Here is a 19,717-nt window from a genome sequence, read left to right as displayed (position 1 = left end):
AATTAGTATTCCGTTTCATATGAGGTTCAGGATTAAACCCAGTGAAAAGTGGTGTGTTGTATATGAGTGGAGATGAAGGGGGACTAGGGGTTACTAAATCCAGTTATTTATTCTGATAGTTTATACCACGTATAGAGTATTAAAGTAGTTATATGAACAGAATGAGAAATTATTAGTGAAAATGTTTAAATATGAGTACAAAATATTGGGAATAATGAGAATAAGAAAAAGACATAACGATTATATAAATGAAGAAATTAAAAATTATCAGGAAAAAATGCTAGCACAGAAAATGAAAATTGATGTTATAGATGCGGTTTAATATCGTGATAAAACAATTTTGTTATGTAATTCAATGGTGAATTTTAACAGAAGAAGTGACAAAAAAATCCATTGAAGTAAGAAAAAGTGGTGCACTAAGGCTGTAGTGTGCCAGGATTTCATATAGAGAGTGGTAATAAATAAGTCACTGGTAAAGGGGAAATGCCATATGAAGCTGAATGTGTTTATTTTGTGTGGAGGAACAGAAAACAGAGCATGTTCTTTTTTTAGAAATTTAAGAGAGTTGTTAAACTCTTGGAAAAAGTTGTGAAAAAAGATATTTTTTGAGAATATTAATGATGTTAACTGACGAATGCAGAAACTTTCAGGATGCACAGCCTACTTCCTTATTTCCTCACTGTCACGCACACCATCCATTACACTCATCCTTTACTCTTGTCTCACCCGTCAAAGCCGTAAAGGGTCACCCATCCTGCTATTTTACCACTGTTCTATAGTCCCATCTTACACTTCTCTCAGCTTCACAGTTATTACTCTCTGTCCTTCAGCGCCTTACTGAGAGATGTACTGAAGCAACCCCAAACCCACATATCTTTTTTATTTCTTCAACAGCATTTACTTTTCAGAATAAAATATAGCAAACGCACCTGTATTGCACATCTAAATGGCCACAACTTTATAAAAAAAAAATAGAAAAATGTGAAGCCAGGGCAACTTAATATACTCTATCTATAATTTAAGTTGTTGAAACCTGGCTTCATTACTACAAATCACATTATCCTTACCTGTACAGTCAGTGCACAATTCTGTACAACAAACCAGATATTTTTTAATCTATCCAAAGTGTAAGCAACATTACAAAAAGATGGACATGAGGTAATGACTCACTTTACCAAAAATTTGCAGCTAGAAAGGGTCAGTTGTTTGGATGTCAAGGAATTCTAATGTGTGGGCAAGCATGATAATTCATTGCAAGTTAATATACTAGGATGCTGGCCATTATACATGCGGGTGGGGGACTTACTTTTACCCTTGCATCATGGTTAGGTGCTGGCAGCCAAGTTTAAGACTAAAGAAAGCGGGTGTATTAGATATGAGATAGCCTAACATGTAACGTATCAAGCATTATTAGTTTCCCTGGCTTCAACTCCCCATTGTTTTTCTGGGTCATTCCTGTAGTCTGCTCTTATTATTCATGCGCACTTCAAGTGGCCAGAGCTACCATGGAAAATAATAGTGCCATGCTCAAATTCTGAGCCAGATTCACAAAACTCAGTTTTAGATGTAAAACATACCTGTGGCAAAGGGCAAGGTAAAATAGACCATACTGACTTGTGAAGACAGGGTTCATAAAGTACCCAGCCTGTGGATAAGGACAGGTCTATGACACTTTGTGACCAGGTGTGTTTTTCATTTAATAGAAGCAACACACCAATACTGAATCACAGCAGCAGGTCAGCTTGGGATGCTGAAATTGTCCATGTGCAATTTCAGAAAGTATTAGGCAATGTGTGTACTCTGCTGCATGTGTGTATGTGTGTATAAATATGTATATATATATATATATATATATATATATATATATATCTTTAGCTAGCTATTATCAAGCTCCAAAAATAGATTTATTATAGAGCCCTATACAATAAGTACTCCATGCTTTCCATGTGACTTTGGAACAACTTCAGGCTATTGGCAGCAGTAGCAGGCAGCTTCCCAAGTTGCTTAATTAAATTATTAATGAGGCTAATGTTTATGACTGCCAGAGATTCAGCAATGAGACAGTCTGTGACACTCAGATCTTTTGGGTCACAGGATGATATTTTGATTAAGGACTGCTGTTTTCAAAGGATTTTCTTCCAGCACGTATTACCTTAGGAAGATTGAGGACTTGAATGCTGCTTGATGATTTAGTCTGATTCACAATTCCGAGCATGGAAAGATCACCACTGATCTATACTTGGGCATCAGAAAGAGGCTATGACCTTTTGACTGAGGTTGTTTAATCTTAGAATAAGAATATGTAAGCTATAGGAACTGGGGATATTTTTTTATTTAACATTTGTTTACTGGGAAAGTCCAACTTGGAACGAGCCAATTTTCAGCAGAGTCCTGGGGAGAAACACTCCAGATGCATGTCTTTGTAATGTGGGAGGAAACTGGAGCACCAGGACAAAACCCACACGGATGCATGGAGAACATGCAAGTTCCATACAGAAGGCACCCCGATTGAGAATTGAACTAGAGAACCTCTTGCTGTAAGGTGACAATGCAAACCACTGCACCATCCATATTATATCCTTATATAGGGATGCAGGGAACTTGTGTTAAGGATCTTTTACTTTTTTTCTCTTTAGTTGTTTTGCTGAGCTTTCTATTGTCACCTTTTTTAACTCAAGTATACGACTGAGTGATACAGTCTTTGAATAGAATCATTGTTAAACAGACCACAGTTTACTGAATAAGATTTCAAAACCTACATAAAACAAAATATCAGCAAAATGACAAAAGGTTTTTGAAGCTATGCATCTGCTTTACATACTGTTGCTACAATGGGCAGGCAGTTTTCTTTTTCATTTTCAGTTACAGTCCATGCAAACTAAATATTAATTCAGTGCCAGCAATTTTGTTCCTAAAGTACAGGTTAAGGTCCCTTCTAGAAATAATAAAACCTAAAATACAAAGAGAAATGCAGAACAAGAAATTTGAGCATATGAGTATGTGATCAGCCATGGGTTCTTAGGTTCTCAGGTAAGTTTTAGGTAATGAATTGATAGACAATTACAAGCCACCCCAAAAAAACATATTCAAAAATTCCATTCATCCTTGAGAAATTAACACATAATAGATGCTGGCAGGATATGAGGTTGAAAATCCAATTGTCTTGATGAACCCTGAAGGTGTCAAAGGTATTATTGCATCTGGCATGTATAAAAAGTTTGTTCCAGAGGTAGGGAATACATTGGGATATAAATTTGTCATAACAATATGTCTTGTGTATCTTTTGATAAATGTTTGTTTCCTCTAACTGGGTATTTGAGGAATCATTTTTTCTGTGAAGCACTAGGCGGCCAAAGGTTGAAGCATCTCATGGTTCGAAAGGTTAGCTACAGATAAGCGGGGCAGTCTATAACAGACTGATACAGGAAGAGGGCTGCCAGTCTGTCTAGATAACTAAGGATCTTGAGGGCATCAAGCTTTTTATTTAGGTATCTCATCGGTATCCCAAGCCAAGTTATATGTTTTGACAATTTCATGCTAAAAGTTGCATTATTAAGCAGTAACCCATAACTAGCTGTGGATATTGCTTGGAGATTTACCCAGGGTTGGTGGGGTTTGATCATGAGGGTCTAACAGAGACCAAGCTTAGAAAGAATGTTTTAAACTTAAAACTCCTTATAACCTGCAACTGTGCAGAGAATTGTGAAGTCTGAGTTAAAAGTAAGTTAGCTTACATTAAAAAACAATATTATAGCCATCTACAACTTCAACAAAAAATGGCCATCAAAAATACTCATCAATATGTAACTTGTTAAATCTGGGATCAAACAAGAAGTTCAAACCTTCTCATAATAGCTCTCCACTAGAAAGTGCAACTTTATTCAATACCTACTTCATAGAAAGCATTACCTCCGTAACTAAAAATTCTTCAGTCCATCCAGTGCTTCTGCCACCCCCTCAGTAACACCCTATCCTAGTAACTCACCAAACAACAGCTTAGACCAAAACCAGCATTCTTCATTCACCATACACACCACTATTTCCTTTACTCTGCCCCCAGTATCTCCATCTGAACCTAATTTATCCTCTATATCCATTGCTGGCAACTTCCACTTAGAATTTGTCTCCATATCACTGATAAAAATCCTCTATTTAGACTAAAACCTTGCTCCACTGCAGTTGACAACCTCCCACTTGAATACATGAAGATAGCTGCTGATGCTATAGCATACCCAGTTTCTGTCCTTATCAATAGATCAATATCTGAATCGTATGTAACCTAACTATGGAAAAAATCCTGATTATCCCCCTTTTTTAAGGTGGATATTGACTGATATTTCTAACTTTCAGCCTATTGCAATATTATTGCCTCTCTCAAAAATGCTTAAAAGATATGTTCATAAGCAACTCTTCTAGTATCACCTACTAGAACACCTATTAACATCCACCCAACATGGCTTCCACCCAGAAAACAGTAAAACTATTGCCATCATATCAGTCACTGACTCTCTTTCTCTTTCTCATTTACGCACCATGTGGTACACAGTAAATGATCACCTTCCAGTGCTCATTGTTTCTGTAGCAGTTACTGGTTTATGGGATCAAGGTCACTAGCCCAAGGCCCAGCCCTGCTCAGAGGCACACACTCACCACCTAGGGCCAATTTAGAGTGTCCAATCCACATACTGCATGTCTTCAGAATGTGGAAGGAAACCGGAGTACCTGGATGAAACCCACTTGAATGAAGGAAGGACATGCAGACTCCGCACAGAAAGCACCCCAGCCAAGAATCAAACTGGAGAACCTCTTGTGAGGTGACAATGCTAACCGCTATACCACTGTACCGCCCTATGCTTTCTTTGTTCCCTTATCACTTTCTGTTTTCCCTGTTATGCCATATTATATATAAGGACGTACAGGTTTTTATCTTGAATCCCAAATCATAAGGTGTCTTTGTGATCTGACTCTGCTGATAATAGTGTCATTCTTATTAACATAGTCACTGTCGATCAGTGCCATTTCATTGATTTCTTCTTACTGCATGCTTACTCTCATCAAAAAAGTGTGTATGTACTTACAGAAAATATGTGTTTGTCAGGAAGGTGTATGTATGTGCAGTCCTGTGGTGGATGTCTTCTCTTCTAAGTAAGCATTTGTTACTAGGTAATGAAGTCTACAACAGCAATGTATATCCAGGCAGAAGCTTGTCAATGAATTTCATGAATGTGTAGGTAAATATGTTTTTTAAGTATTTTGCAGGTAAGGCTTGAAGTGACTGGTTGAAATTATGCTGTGCGTTGGAGTTTGTTAGCTGTGAGCGACTGTGTGTGTGTTGTGTGCTTGTGCTTGCTACGATTTCAGTGAACGACCATTAGTGTGATATGTGGATTATAAATTTGGAGTGGGTGTGTATGCAGTTAGGGGTTAAAATAAGTGTGATCAGAACAATGCAGTGCATGGTTAAGGTAGGGTTGTCTGTAGAGGACTGAATTGTAAGTGCCTTTGTGGTATGTATGCTTGCAACATGTGTTTGATGATTCCTTGAAGTGGGCATCTGGAGTGGGAAGATGCAGTATGTGTTTGAAAATGTTTAAGTATATGTCAGGTGTGTTTGTTGGATCTGATAAAGGAGTCTGAGATGGATTCAGTGAGACATGGATATTTGTGAACCCTTGTCCTAACCAGATCATGCTGTAAGTAAGTCCTACCTTGAAGTTGATGGTGTAGTATTTTAATAAGCGAGGGTAGGGTGAGAATGCCCGATGCACACAGAAGTTCATAGAATTCATAGATGTTGACTGAGTTTAGTGTGTGTGAGCACTTGCCCAAATGCAATAGAGTGGAAGCTGAATGTTTAGTTGCTTAGTATTTTTTTTTTGTTTTTTTGTTTTTTATGTCTTCAGCAATTATATTTACATTTATTACCAAATCTACTGATTGCCACTCTTTGCTAGTTCTAGTTAGAAAAGTAGCAACCTGCTGATTATAGCAATAACCAATGATGTTGGTGTGGCATATTGGTGTGGTTTAATCACAAGGGTGAAGCCTGAGTGATTAAACAAAGACAATCATTTATAAATCTTCAATAAACTACACCATAGAGTCAGTTATTGCTATTATACAATGTCATTATTTAAGGAAAAATGACTTACTTTTCTTAAATAATGCCTTTGTATGACAGCTCTGAGGTGTTCTTCCAATTTCCTCGGATATCCTGCTGCTTTGTTTGATGTACTGCACATGCATATGTGACTTTCGTTCCCATACATACACAGTGCATCAGTGCTGTGTGAGGGCTGCTGTATATAGGAAGCATTGGGGAAATGAAAATCTCCATTGCTTTTTTTTTTTTTTAATTAAGAAAAAAGATACCGAGAGACTTTAAATGTAAGGGAGAGATGGGACAGAGAAAAGGAAAGGATAATCGGGTACATTTCTCTAGTTTGGCATAGCATACCTGATTATCCATTTATTTTTGCCTGTCTCATCTCTCTCATTGGTTTCAAGTCTCCAGTTTTCTAAGTTTATTTTTTTTTTAAGAGTAAGAAAAATTAATTTTTTATGGCATGTATTAATGGAAGAAAGCCCAGGCGACCGGAAATTTTTCCTATTGGTATATGCTCAGATTTACAATGTTGATTAATGGCCAGTCATTTATAATAATGTTTTAATCACACCTATACCTTCCATTATGATTATGCAGTTGGTTATATGGTTTCAGAATAGAAGTTGGTGCAAGTGCAGTGATAGAATGCTGACATCATAACATTTATTTACTTCCTTACCATTCAAGTCAGTTGATCTCCTCAGAGAACAGGAAGAGCACCACCACAGGAATGAATCAAAGAAGGGGAAAGGGTAAATATAAAAAGGTCTTGAAGACATACTCCTCACCATGCAGGCATTCTAAGTAGGAACAAAGGCCTTTGAAAACTATGTATTATAGCTAGCCAAAAATCTGGACATCTACTTAGCATAAAATTTGAATACCAAACAACACATAACTCTTCCTGCCTCCAGTAGGAATGTGGGGTACCACTCAAAAACACATGTTCAAAAAAATGGAGAGTAACAAAAATAATGGAAAATATAAGCACATAAGGAAATATAAGCAGATAAGGAAAGAGAGTGTATAAATTATAGAATGTAATGAACTTTATTGGAAAATTCTACCACACAAGGTCATTTATTTTTGCTTCTCAGGAAAAGAGATGTAAGATGTATGCCCTGTTTCTTCAAATTACTGATGCCACTTGTATGTTGGGAATGTAGTGTTTTTTTTTATTTTTGGGTACTACTGAGCTTCAAAAGTCACTTGTGATGAGGGGGATTCAGACAATTGTGTGAAAGGGTAAATCAGGCCTAAAAATAGTGACATACCTACAAAAATAGGAACATCGTGTCCATGAGTAAATCAGCCCTGCAAATAGGAATGTTCCAAAACAGGGACCATTGAGAGGTCTTTCGGGATGTTAATGTGGAGGTAGGTGCACATGTGTACAGTGTAAGTACCTCCAGTCATATCACGAGAGGAGAATAAGGTAATGGAAGAAAGAATAGAACAGTAAGGTAGAAGAAGGAGGGATACATTCTTTGGAAATCCAAATCTTTCAGAAGAAGAAGATGGGAGATTTCTAAGCTCCAAGGGAGAAAAAGAGTGGGAGATGACTGACGTCTTTGACCATGAGGGCTTCAGCCAGCTAGTCCAGAACTGTACTTGAAAGGACAGAATTCTGGACGTGATTCTAAATAATGCAGAATCGGTCATGGATCCCTAGGTGAAGGTATATGTTGTTAATACTGATCATTCTACAGTGCATAAGAAAGGTAAGGACAGAAAGCTGCATACATGTGAAACCTATTTACATCAAGTCCCTCATATCCCCAAAATGCTCAGCCTATTGTTGTCTCTTTCTCTTTTTTTGAAATCCTCAGAATTATTGTTTTGCAGGAATTTATGCTTGAGACTGTATTTTAATCTAGAACAAAAGCAGATTTTAGTCAAATACCCAATAATAGGATATATTTTAGAAAAGAAAAAACGACATTATCTTTACCATGAATCCCATAGGAATTCTTTCAAACATAGTGGATTTGGCCTTTTAGATTCCAGACTACATTAAAATAGGTATGCCATTTAAATGTAATGCTCTTAAACTACCCTGCTTAGGAAATCTGAAATAGCACGGCTCAAAGTGCATTTTCTCGTTAGCTTTCTTATCAGAGAATGAATCGATTATTTTCACACCATCTTTAAAAATAACTATGACTGATCCCCTCTTCTGAAAATAAACACTTCTTATTCCACTAGTCTATTAGACATTACAGGTGTATTCCTATTATGAACAGTTTTCTGCAGTCCTTGCTATGATACTGTGCAGCTAAACTGGGTATTGGAAAATAGTGGAAAAAATAATCATGCTTTTTATGATGGTGTTCCTGATAAGGTTGAGAGTTCCTTATATTCAGTAGTACAGTTTTACATTAATTATTACTTTGCACAATTTAAGTCATTACTGAATATCAATCACGCGTGAATGGGCGTACCTTCGTTGAAGGTTGTGCATCAGAGCTGGTAACTCGGCACGTAAAAATCAACTACCAATCATTATCAGACTGGAGTTCCGCTGTAGCGACCCCTAACCGGGAAAAGCCGAAAGACAACACACACACACACACACACACACACACACTGAATATCAATCACACTTGTGACTGTACTAAAACGTGTGTTTAAGTTTCTTCTGCTTCTGTTTGTGATATCTGTTTCTACTACTAATATTTTTATTCAGAGTTTTGACAAACATGGCTGCATTGATATATCAGCAGCATTTGTGGTCTTGTGTGTTTTATTTTATTGTTGTTCTCCTGCTGGTTGACATTCATTTCTTTATTTTTTTTAGGTTGCTCTGTTTTTGAAAACTGCAAGGCATGCCATAATGGGACATGGGGAGCTTCACTGGATGACTTCTATGTAAAAGGGTCATATTGTTCTGAATGTCGGGCTGGATGGTTCAGAGGAGACTGCATGGGTAAGCATAAATAACTGATGATTAAGGCATAACGGGTATTGTAAACATGCTGGACCAAAAGGACAGATGCCCAGACTCCATAGAAATTAATCTGTTATTCATTTCTAAGCTACATTATACTTATCTAATTTTTGGCATTAGTTTGTATAAATTTTTAAATTGTACCAACACTTTGATTATTTTCCAGATACCCACTACCTTCTTTCTGACATACTATTTGGTAAAATTTCCCATAAAATGCATTCCAGGAAACTTTAATATGCATATCCCATTCCCTCACCTTTAAACTGAAAAAGTCCCGACATCATTCTTTACAAGTCTTTTGACTTACTTGTGTGTTTCAGACGTATCCGTTCTTTTTCTTGCCACATCGCAGTGAACCATTCAGAGCTCTTTCAGTCTTTCCTGATAAAGCTGATTTTGCCGGTCATGTATCATTAAGCAGTTTTTTGTTCTATATTGCATTAGTTGCTCTAATTTCTTTTTATAAATCTGATTTCAAACATGGACAAAATTCTGCTAATTCAACCTGGCTATAAATTTAATTTTGCTCTTTCTAATTAGTAAAATATAACCTATATGTTCACTTATCTTTGCCACCTTTTTATCAGCTTTTCTTAAACTGGTCATTCAAATGTAGCTTATTCGACAATGACTACAACTAATGACGCAAACACAAATTTGCCATTGTCACCCCAGCTTATCTCTCATTTAATCAGTATTTAGAGTGTAGGAGGCAAACTACCCAGCCCGATAAGCTGCTAGTGGACTGATTACATTCCAGCACTGCTTTCAAGGGAAGGGGCTTGGCTTTTGTGCTTGCTTATAATCTGTCATGGAGGCCAGGTAATTTGCAGTGAGCATGAATTCATAGTGAAGCACACACATTAAAGCATTATGTGCAGTTCTGTCAGTGATATCTTTCCAGGTCATACACTGTGGAAGGGACATCTGGGTAGGACATAATAAAAAAAAAAAAAAAAAAACACTTTGTCATAGTGTGACAGACAGCTGGATGCCACTCACCAACCCTTGCCTTTGTAAGGGGCAATGAACAAACAAACAGCGAGCACATGATGTAAGCCCTTCACCACTGAGTAAACTGTTAGTTAAAAAAAGAAAAATAGAAACAGCAGTTTCTCTTTCCCTGGGATGTTGTGATTTCAGAGAGAGAATACTAATTTTACAGTAAGCAAATGTACTGCTACAGTCTGTAGTGCACAACCATGTGTGACCAAAAAACATATTTACATAAGAAATCCACTTCAACTTAAAAAAGAGCACACTAGATCTAATGATAAAAAAGGAACCTAAGCTCAGAATACAGGATTTTTAGAAAACAAGAGCTGAGAAAGAGGGAACAAAGGGAGCAACAATATTTACAAACACCATAAAATGTGGCATTATGAGGAACAGCAAGAAAAAAAATAATGTAGTACCTACGTCTGGGTAGCTAGATTCTAATATGTAAAATTGGAAAGCTAGTGGGTATATATGATTTCTAGGTCTCTAAATATAAAGAGAGAAGGAGATGATGAAGTAAATATAAAGGTATGAAATTACAGGAAGGAAAAACAAGGTAATCATTACCTGTGACCTCACTGTTCCTCAAGCCTGTTGTAGCACACTAATCTCCAAAGTGAGTAAAGAGAATAAAATAATACTATGACATACTTAGGTAGGCTTTAAGGAAAAAAGGACATAAGACAAATGTATTAAACATAGCCAAGGAGAACAGACGGTGAAGATGAGACCACAAGGAGATGCAACTATCAAGTCAGACACATAATTCTTCTTCTTTCGGCTTTTTCCCGGTTAGGGGTCACCACAACGGATCACATGTCCGCTCATGATTGGCAGTGGAGTTTTTACAGTGTTGAGTTGCCAGCCCGGTGCCCAACCTTCCACGGAAGGCACACACATGCACACACTCACACCTAGGGCCAATTTAGAGTGTCCAATCCACCTGCAGCATGTCTTTGGGATGTGGGAGGAAACCGGAGCACCCGGAGGAAACCCACGTGACCACAGGGAGGACATGCAGACTCCACACAGAAGGCACCCCAGCCGAGGATCAAACCGGAGAGCCTCTTACTGTGAGGCGACAATGCTAACCGCTGCACCACCGTGGCTGCCCAAGTCAGAGACATAATGTTAAAGAAAAATAAAATTGTACGACTTTAAAGGTATACTTTTGGGGATGTTGCAAGTCTGGGATGACAAGGTTGAAACTAAATGAATAATCAGTGAGATAAACTTGCTGTTTAAAAGTTTTAAAGTTGCAGTAGGGAAAGAAATGGAAATGGGACTGTATATTAGGAAAAATACAAACTTATAGGAGATTTCTGTGGCTTAATGGAATATGTAAGTATATGGCTTAGAGATTATGATGAAAAGGATACAAGCTCAGCAAAACCTACAAGAAAGAAAAGGGAACAATAAGCATGTGATCAGGAATGACATTTTGGAATCACAGGAGTAATAGGAAATATAAGTCTGTTTAACCAGAGGTCATGTATGCCTTGCCAATAGCAGCACTCCATCTCTACCAACCTTTTCAAGCAGGACAAGGCCTGTACAACCCATGGTATACCTTTGGGCACCCATCCAGTTGTCTAAGCTATATTTAAAGGTCTGCATTGAGTCACACTACTTGACAAGCAATCGGTGTCTATTCTAGGGCAAGGGGAGCTGCTGGGTTATGAACCTGTCTGTCCATTTACTTTTGTTTTTTACCTAATTAAATTGAGATATCTTGTTCTAGTGAGGGCTGAACTATTTGATATACTAAGAAAGAGAAGGTCATGGATAATAGGGTCACTGAGGGCTTGGAACAGAAGGCAAAGGTTGCCCATCAAGCACCAGTGTCACACATCTCCCATCAAGCGCCTGTGTCACAGACAGTGCATGGATTTCTGAGGTTCAAGATCCTTTGTGACAGGAACCGCTGTTTTGAGTTTTTGATCTGTCTAGTGAGATGCATGCTAATGGTTGCATTATATTCTGTGATGGGTCTAACTAGGGCATAGTACAGGGGGAACAATACCTTTCTTGACCTTAGATGAGATGCCATTTGTGATTAATTATGAGATATGGAGAGATTTTTTGACTACAGTTACTACATAGTGATCAAAGGAGAGGGATGCATTGACCCATTTCCTGATCACAGACTGACTGGGAAGTGGGGAGTCATTGATATAGTATATGGCAATAATGTGTTGTCTTCAAAAGTGAAGATACTGTATTTCTTTGCATTTAGTTTGAACCATTTTTGATGATTCGGAAGTTGATTCCATTTGAGGGATATTAGTATCCGTGGTTAATCTGACTATTATACCCAGTTTACAATCATCAGTGAAAATAGTCAGCCAGAGATCTTTGCTGCCAGTGTTTGGGTCAGAGAAATAAATTCCAAAAAAGGAGGCTGCTTAATATGGACATGCAAAGAGCTCAAGCAAAGGAATTAAGGAAGGAAACAAATCATTGTTCATTTGGACTTCTTCTAATTTTACATTTTAGACTTCAGCAAAGCTTTTCATTTCATGCCACACTCTGGTTTGATAGAAAAAAAGACAAGAAATTAGTGCTGGGGGGAGGAGTGATTTATAGATGTGAAGTGAAATGGTTGGAAGAGATGCAGAGGCTGGTGACAAATATTAGCTGTTAAATCTGAGGTGGGTGAGTAGTGATGTGCGCATGGACTGGTCCTGGGCTTTGTATCATTTAATGAATGTGAGTTTAAAATAACACTCGGTATGGAGAATGGAATAAATCTCTACTCATGACACCAAGGTTGGGCAACTGCAGGGAGATATTTGTGTCAATTTATAAAATAATTTTAGTAGGCTGGTGCATGGTCAGAGAAATGGAAGCTGATGTTTAATCCTAAGAAGGTACCCCTGCATCCTGGGAAATGTAGTAGGGTATTCAAAGCAAAGACCAGGTAAGACATGGACTGAGAGAAGACATTTACAGCATGTGTAGAGCACTAGGAACAGTATAAGAGGTAAATAACTAGGGCCCACAAAATGGCTTCCTAGCTTCTAAATGAATGAAAAAATTACAACATATAAAATTTTCTTCAGAAATCAAACTGTTGATTTCTACGTTGATTATGTATGTAAGCATTTTTTTGATGAAGGATGAATCTTCTTCTGTCTTTCTCACCACCACTTTAGATATGCTACATCAAGGATTGATCAACCTTGATGGTAAGTGAAAAACTTAATTCCCAAAAAATGCTGCAGTCTTACATAAGTGTAGCTACAGTATGAGACTAAATAAGATTTGAATATCCTGCTTCAGTTAATCAAGTCTTGGACTTGCATGACTCAAACCATATTCTCCCCAGCAAAATACTAGAGTGTAGTACAATGGTGAGAGAGACAGGCATGTGACCCCTCCCCTTAAAGAGCACTTCTAAGATCAGTCCTTGTTCTCCATTTCTGTAGACACCAAACCTAATTGAAAAGATGTAGAAAAAGTCAAATAACATAGTCTTGGGGAGGGTATTAGATAGGTTTTGTGTGAGGAAAGACATAGAGGAATGTGACTATGTTCCATGGAAAAGAGAATGCAGGGATGGATGACACAGGATTTGGGTGTGCAAAGTAATTACAGAGACATACGAGGGGATACATTTGTAAATGAAAACCAGTAAGTGAATGGGAACATTGCAGCCAAATGAAGGAGTCTGCATTTAGTTAGGATATGAGGGAGTGCATCTCCATAGAAAATCTCGCAAACTGATTTCCCGTGATAGGTGTTACAGTCCAAGAGTACAGTCAAAGAAAGGCATGGGATGATGATTGAAATTGGGATAGCAGGAGGAACAACTGAATGAGTCCATAATGATTACTTTAGTATAAGTGAAATCACATCTCAAAAAAATCACAAACAGTACATGTATTCCTTACAATAATGTGCGACCAAAAATTCACATTAAAATTTTTTATTTAAAGGGGAAAAAAATGTTTTTGCAGGGACCAGCCCCCTGTTCACTCCAACATGGGGATTGTACCCCTTATCCCCACTCTCTAAATGTATTGCCTCCATGGTTGCAAAAAACTTGAAAAAGGTGGGACTTGTACAAAATGTAATACTCTGCATTCCTCCGACTTCCATGGAGTATGAGACCAAATTCTGCAAGTCTCAACACTTTGAAACTAAAAGTGCAATTGTGACAAAAACAGTGAATTAAAAAAATAGTGCCAAACTAAATTGTGTTTGCACAAGGAGATTCACCTACATTCAGCCTGTGGTGAGGGCTGCTTCCCTTACAGTACTGTTCTTTACATACATATTTACTGTAAGACTGCTGTACCTTGGAGGAGGGAGATGACGGTGATATACCACAGTCTCAGAATTAATGTATATATTCCCTCTTTCACAGTTGTGATCCTTGAACTTTTAATGGGTGCATAAGTTGCACAGCATCTGAGAGTCTATAACAGCACATTTCAACCAGGTTGACATGCAGAGACGAACACAGAAACCACTAATTATGTAGAAATGATATTCAAGTGCAGACGAAGCATCAGTTATTGAATCACGAGTGCCTACCAGAATGGTGCCTGTTGTAACAGTCAGGCATAACTAATGGAGTATAAGGCCCTCCTTCTGTAAGGTAAACGTGTGTAATGTCCCAACCAGAATGGTGCCTGTTGTAACAGTCAGGCATAACTAATGGAGTATAAGGCCCTCCTTCTGTAAGGTAAACGTGTGTAATGTCCCAACCAGAATGGTGCCTGTTGTAACAGTCAGGCATAACTAATGGAGTATAAGTCCCTCCTTCTGTAAGGTAAACGTGTGTAATGCACCATTTTCATTTATATTGGTAACTGGCCTTCACTCACATACCTAAATCACACAGCAGGATCTTAGGCTAGTTCACGTTTTGTTTCCTGTGTGCATACTAACTATCTAGCTATATAAGTGTTGTTGTTGTTGTTATTATGATTATCACTAAAAGTACAGGTAGTAGTATTAAACACCTTACAAAGCACTGTCTTCACAGCTGTGCACTCTCTCTTCAAGCACCATCTCTTTTTTACTATCCATTTAGAAAATAACGTCTTAATTTCATTACAGGTAGAATGTCTTTTAGTTTCCCTGTGCATTGATACTAATGAAGGTAACAATTATTCGTTTAAATAGTAAGCAAATGAGAGCAGAAGCAAAGAAATACAGAAATTGTGAGGCAGGTATGTTACACAAAAAATATGCATTTTGTCAATTCTTTAAGCCAAGATGCAATGGATACTGGACCTTCTAGTACTGCTATAACATAAAAGGCCCCTACGAATAGATACAACATCCAAAAAGCAGCAGTAATATAAACAGCCTAATTCTACAGCCTTATGTGATTGTGAGTATTATGTCAGTGTGATAACTTAGTAAACCCACTAGTGTGGCAACCAAGTAAAGCCACTAGGCACATGTGGCTCTTTTCCGGGGGTTACATTGAATAACTGTATGGTTAAGTGGCTTGTTCAGTCATACAGCAGGCAAATACAGACCAAAGAAATGGAAAGTTAGAGAACACAATGAAGCTAATTAACAAGTCAGCTTTAATCACCTGCACTGAACTGTCAGCTGACCACCTAGGTGGAGAACAGTACAGCATAACCTTGGAGCAGGGAACTGTATAGCGAATACCACAGAAACCACTCAGCACTTATTAAAATTAAATTGCTCTGTCTGCAGTAACACTGTGATAAACTGATAACTGTGACCACATCATGGAATGTAGCATAGCACTCTAATGCTGACAGCTTGGTATTGTTAAACAGTTACCCTGTTTTTATGGAGGGGTAGTGCAGAACACATCCAGCCTCCTGTTTCATGTTGAAAGATGAAGATCTGTTTATTTGCAGCCACTAAATATCTGTATGCTGCCAAACTACATCATTCCACTGGTTTGACGAAACTGTGTTGTCAAAGATGTGCAAACCAAACAACTTTTCACAACTTCCATATGATAACAGTAGTGTAATATCAAAACCCCGAGTATTCACTTGAATATTTTTTTCTAGTCAGTGGGGGTGTAGGAATGGCTAATGATTTGGAGAATGCAGTGTGAACAATGGTAGCATGAACACCAATAGGAAATAATTGGCTACTGAAAATCAACAAACTGAGTAATGACATGTAAAATGCATCAAAATTCCCTTTTTCATTGAGGTGATAACATTGGTTGTAGTAAATCCTTGAATCTTCAATTACCTGTCAAATTAAACAGTTAAAAATGTGGTTGTAGTAGGAGCTGTTCCCTGCCCTCACCCTCACCACCACTCCCAAAACTTTGTGTTAACTAAGTGACTTAAAATTTTCTAACTTTAAGAATTTCTTTGTTAAAACTACTTTTTGGAAGATTGCTTCTTTACATGGAAATTACGTTAAAAACTTTTTTCCCCAATACTAGGACTGAATAGTAGTCATTGATTGCTGTAGCTCACTTTGAAAAAAAAATTTCAGAGCCAGAATTTTTTTTTTCTTCTTCAATTTCAAAGGCAATTTGCATATTTCATGATGCTATAAAGAAAGATGTTACATGGCAAGCATTTTATTTATTTATTTATTTTTACATTTGTTAACCAGGTTAGTTCAACTGGGCCCAGAGAGCCCTTTTTCAGCAGAGACCCGAGGAGAAAAGCTCCAGGAAAGTAATTAAAAACAGAGAAAGAGAATATACAACGTGAATATTTACAAGGAAAAAGTACAGTATTTAGAGACTGCAGTAGTAATATGTTTGAGAAATTTATTTAGCATTGTTACATACAAGCAATATAACAATGCCTAAAAATAAAAAAAAAAAAATATGTAATATACAATTCAGATTGACATCCTGACATAGTACAACAGAGATGTGTTTATTAACACAGGTACTAATTGCAAGTCGAGTAATATGTGTAGACAGCTTAGATAGCAGATGCCAGGCAGATAAGCTGATTGAGAGAAGAAAAAAAATCATTAGGTTATTGCCTGACAAGTATAGATCCATGCATGTTGGAAATGAATTTTTAGTTGCTTTTAATAATAAAATACAGAAAGTTCTTTAAGTATAGCATAACTTTTAAAGAATGGCATGTGGTGAAAACATTATCCATTAATAAGGAGATAACGGTTCTGGTCTTTGTCTTTGCACACAGTGCAAGCTGGAGAAGTTGTTTGACTGCAACTGAGCTACAAAATATAAGTATCTTTTGATTATTTTTACAGATTACTGTTTTTATAATTTAATATATATAAAGCACTTTGTCTATTCAGAATCTTCACAAATCCTTATCTGTTTAAAAAATTTCATTTGACTCTGTAGTGCTTTTCTGTCTTAGGCTATTGTATAAACTGAAACATTTACTCTGTGTAATTGTCTCTTGGCTAGTGGGGGCTGGTTCTTTTGTGTTCTTGTAAAAAAAAAAGTTGTTGTTCTGGTCTTTGTCTTTGCACACAGTGCAAGCTGGAGAAGTTGTTTGACTGAGCTACAAAATATAAGTATCTTTTGATTATTTTTACAGATTACTGTTTTTATAATTTAATATATATAAAGCACTTTGTCTGTTCAGAATCTTCACAAATCCTTATCTGTTTAAAAAATTTCATTTGACTCTGTAGTGCTTTTCTGTCTTAGGCTATTGTATAAACTGAAACATTTACTCTGTGTAATTGTCTCTTGGCTAGTGGGGGCTGGTTCTTTTGTGTTCTTGTAAAAAAAAAAGTTGTTGTTCTGGTCTTTGTCTTTGCACACAGTGCAAGCTGGAGAAGTTGTTTGACTGCAACTGAGCTACAAAATATAAGTATCTTTTGATTATTTTTACAGATTACTGTTTTTATAATTCAATATATATATAAAGCACTTTGTCTATTCAGAATCTTCACAAATCCTTATCTGTTTAAAAAATTTCATTTGACTCTGTAGTGCTTTTCTGTCTTAGGCTATTGTATAAACTGAAACATTTACTCTGTGTAATTGTCTCTTGGCTAGTGGGGGCTGGTTCTTTTGTGTTCTTGTAAAAGTTGTTGTTCTGGTCTTTGTCTTTGCACACAGTGCAAGCTGGAGAAGTTGTTTGACCGCAACTGAGCTACAAAATATAAGTATCTTTTGATTATTTTTACAGATTACTGTTTTATAATTTAATATATATAAAGCACTTTGTCTATTCAGAATCTTCACAAATCCTTATCTGTTTAAAAAATTTCATTTGACTCTGTAGTGCTTTTCTGTCTTAGGCTATTGTATAAACTGAAACATTTACTCTGTGTAATTGTCTCTTGGCTAGTGGGGGCTGGTTCTTTTGTGTTCTTGTAAAAAAAAAAAGTTGTTGTTCTGGTCTTTGTCTTTGCACACAGTGCAAGCTGGAGAAGTTGTTTGACCGCAACTGAGCTACAAAATATAAGTATCTTTTGATTATTTTTACAGATTACTGTTTTTATAATTTAATATATATAAAGCACTTTGTTCAGAATCTTCACAAATCCTTATCTGTTTAAAAAATTTCATTTGACTCTGTAGTGCTTTTCTGTCTTAGGCTATTGTATAAACTGAAACATTTACTCTGTGTAATTGTCTCTTGGCTAGTGGGGGCTGGTTCTTTTGTGTTCTTGTAAAAAAAAAGTTGTTGTTCTGGTCTTTGTCTTTGCACACAGTGCAAGCTGGAGAAGTTGTTTGACCGCAACTGAGCTACAAAATATAAGTATCTTTTGATTATTTTTACAGATTACTGTTTTTATAATTTAATATATATAAAGCACTTTGTCTATTCAGAATCTTCACAAATCCTTATCTGTTTAAAAATTTCATTTGACTCTGTAGTGCTTTTCTGTCTTAGGCTATTGTATAAACTGAAACATTTACTCTGTGTAATTGTCTCTTGGCTAGTGGGGGCTGGTTCTTTTGTGTTCTTGTATTTATAAAAAATTTGTTGTTGTTCTGGTCTTTGTCTTTGCACACAGTGCAAGCTGGAGAAGTTGTTTGACATAACTGAGCTACAAAATATAAGTATCTTTTGATTATTTTTACAGATTACTGTTTTTATAATTTAATATATATAAAGCACTTTGTCTATTCAGAATCTTCACAAATCCTTATCTGTTTAAAAAATTTCATTTGACTCTGTAGTGCTTTTCTGTCTTAGGCTATTGTATAAACTGAAACATTTACTCTGTGTAATTGTCTCTTGGCTAGTGGGGGCTGGTTCTTTTGTGTTCTTGTAAAAAAAAAGTTGTTGTTCTGGTCTTTGTCTTTGCACACAGTGCAAGCTGGAGAAGTTGTTTGACCGCAACTGAGCTACAAAATATAAGTATCTTTTGATTATTTTACAGATTACTGTTTTTATAATTTAATATATATAAAGCACTTTGTCTATTCAGAATCTTCACAAATCCTTATCTGTTTAAAAAATTTCATTTGACTCTGTAGTGCTTTTCTGTCTTAGGCTATTGTATAAACTGAAACATTTACTCTGTGTAATTGTCTCTTGGCTAGTGGGGGCTGGTTCTTTTGTGTTCTTGTAAAAAAAAAAAGTTGTTGTTCTGGTCTTTGTCTTTGCACACAGTGCAAGCTGGAGAAGTTGTTTGACCGCAACTGAGCTACAAAATATAAGTATCTTTTGATTATTTTTACAGATTACTGTTTTTATAATTTAATATATATAAAGCACTTTGTCTATTCAGAATCTTCACAAATC

At 36.7% G+C, this 19,717-nt stretch overlaps 1 protein-coding gene across 4 annotated transcripts in view; it reads left to right on the top strand.

The window, feature by feature from the left end:
• The window catches only part of PAMR1 (peptidase domain containing associated with muscle regeneration 1), a 1,499,432-nt gene that overhangs the window by 897,472 nt on the left and 582,243 nt on the right, over positions 1–19,717 (top strand). For all 4 annotated transcript variants that reach the window (XM_044082656.1, XM_044082657.1, XM_044082655.1 and 1 more), the window contains one exon: positions 8,904–9,032. In XM_044082656.1, the coding sequence (XP_043938591.1) occupies positions 8,904–9,032 (129 nt within the window). The remainder of the gene's footprint in view (positions 1–8,903; positions 9,033–19,717) is intronic.

This window comes from Protopterus annectens, chromosome 9.part0 (genome assembly GCF_019279795.1).
Source record: "Protopterus annectens isolate FY-2018-M chromosome 9.part0, PAN1.0, whole genome shotgun sequence".
In the NCBI taxonomy this organism is placed as follows: domain Eukaryota; kingdom Metazoa; phylum Chordata; order Ceratodontiformes; family Protopteridae; genus Protopterus; species Protopterus annectens.
Note: the sequence above shows the minus strand (reverse complement) of the source record. Positions and strands in the feature narration are given on the sequence as shown.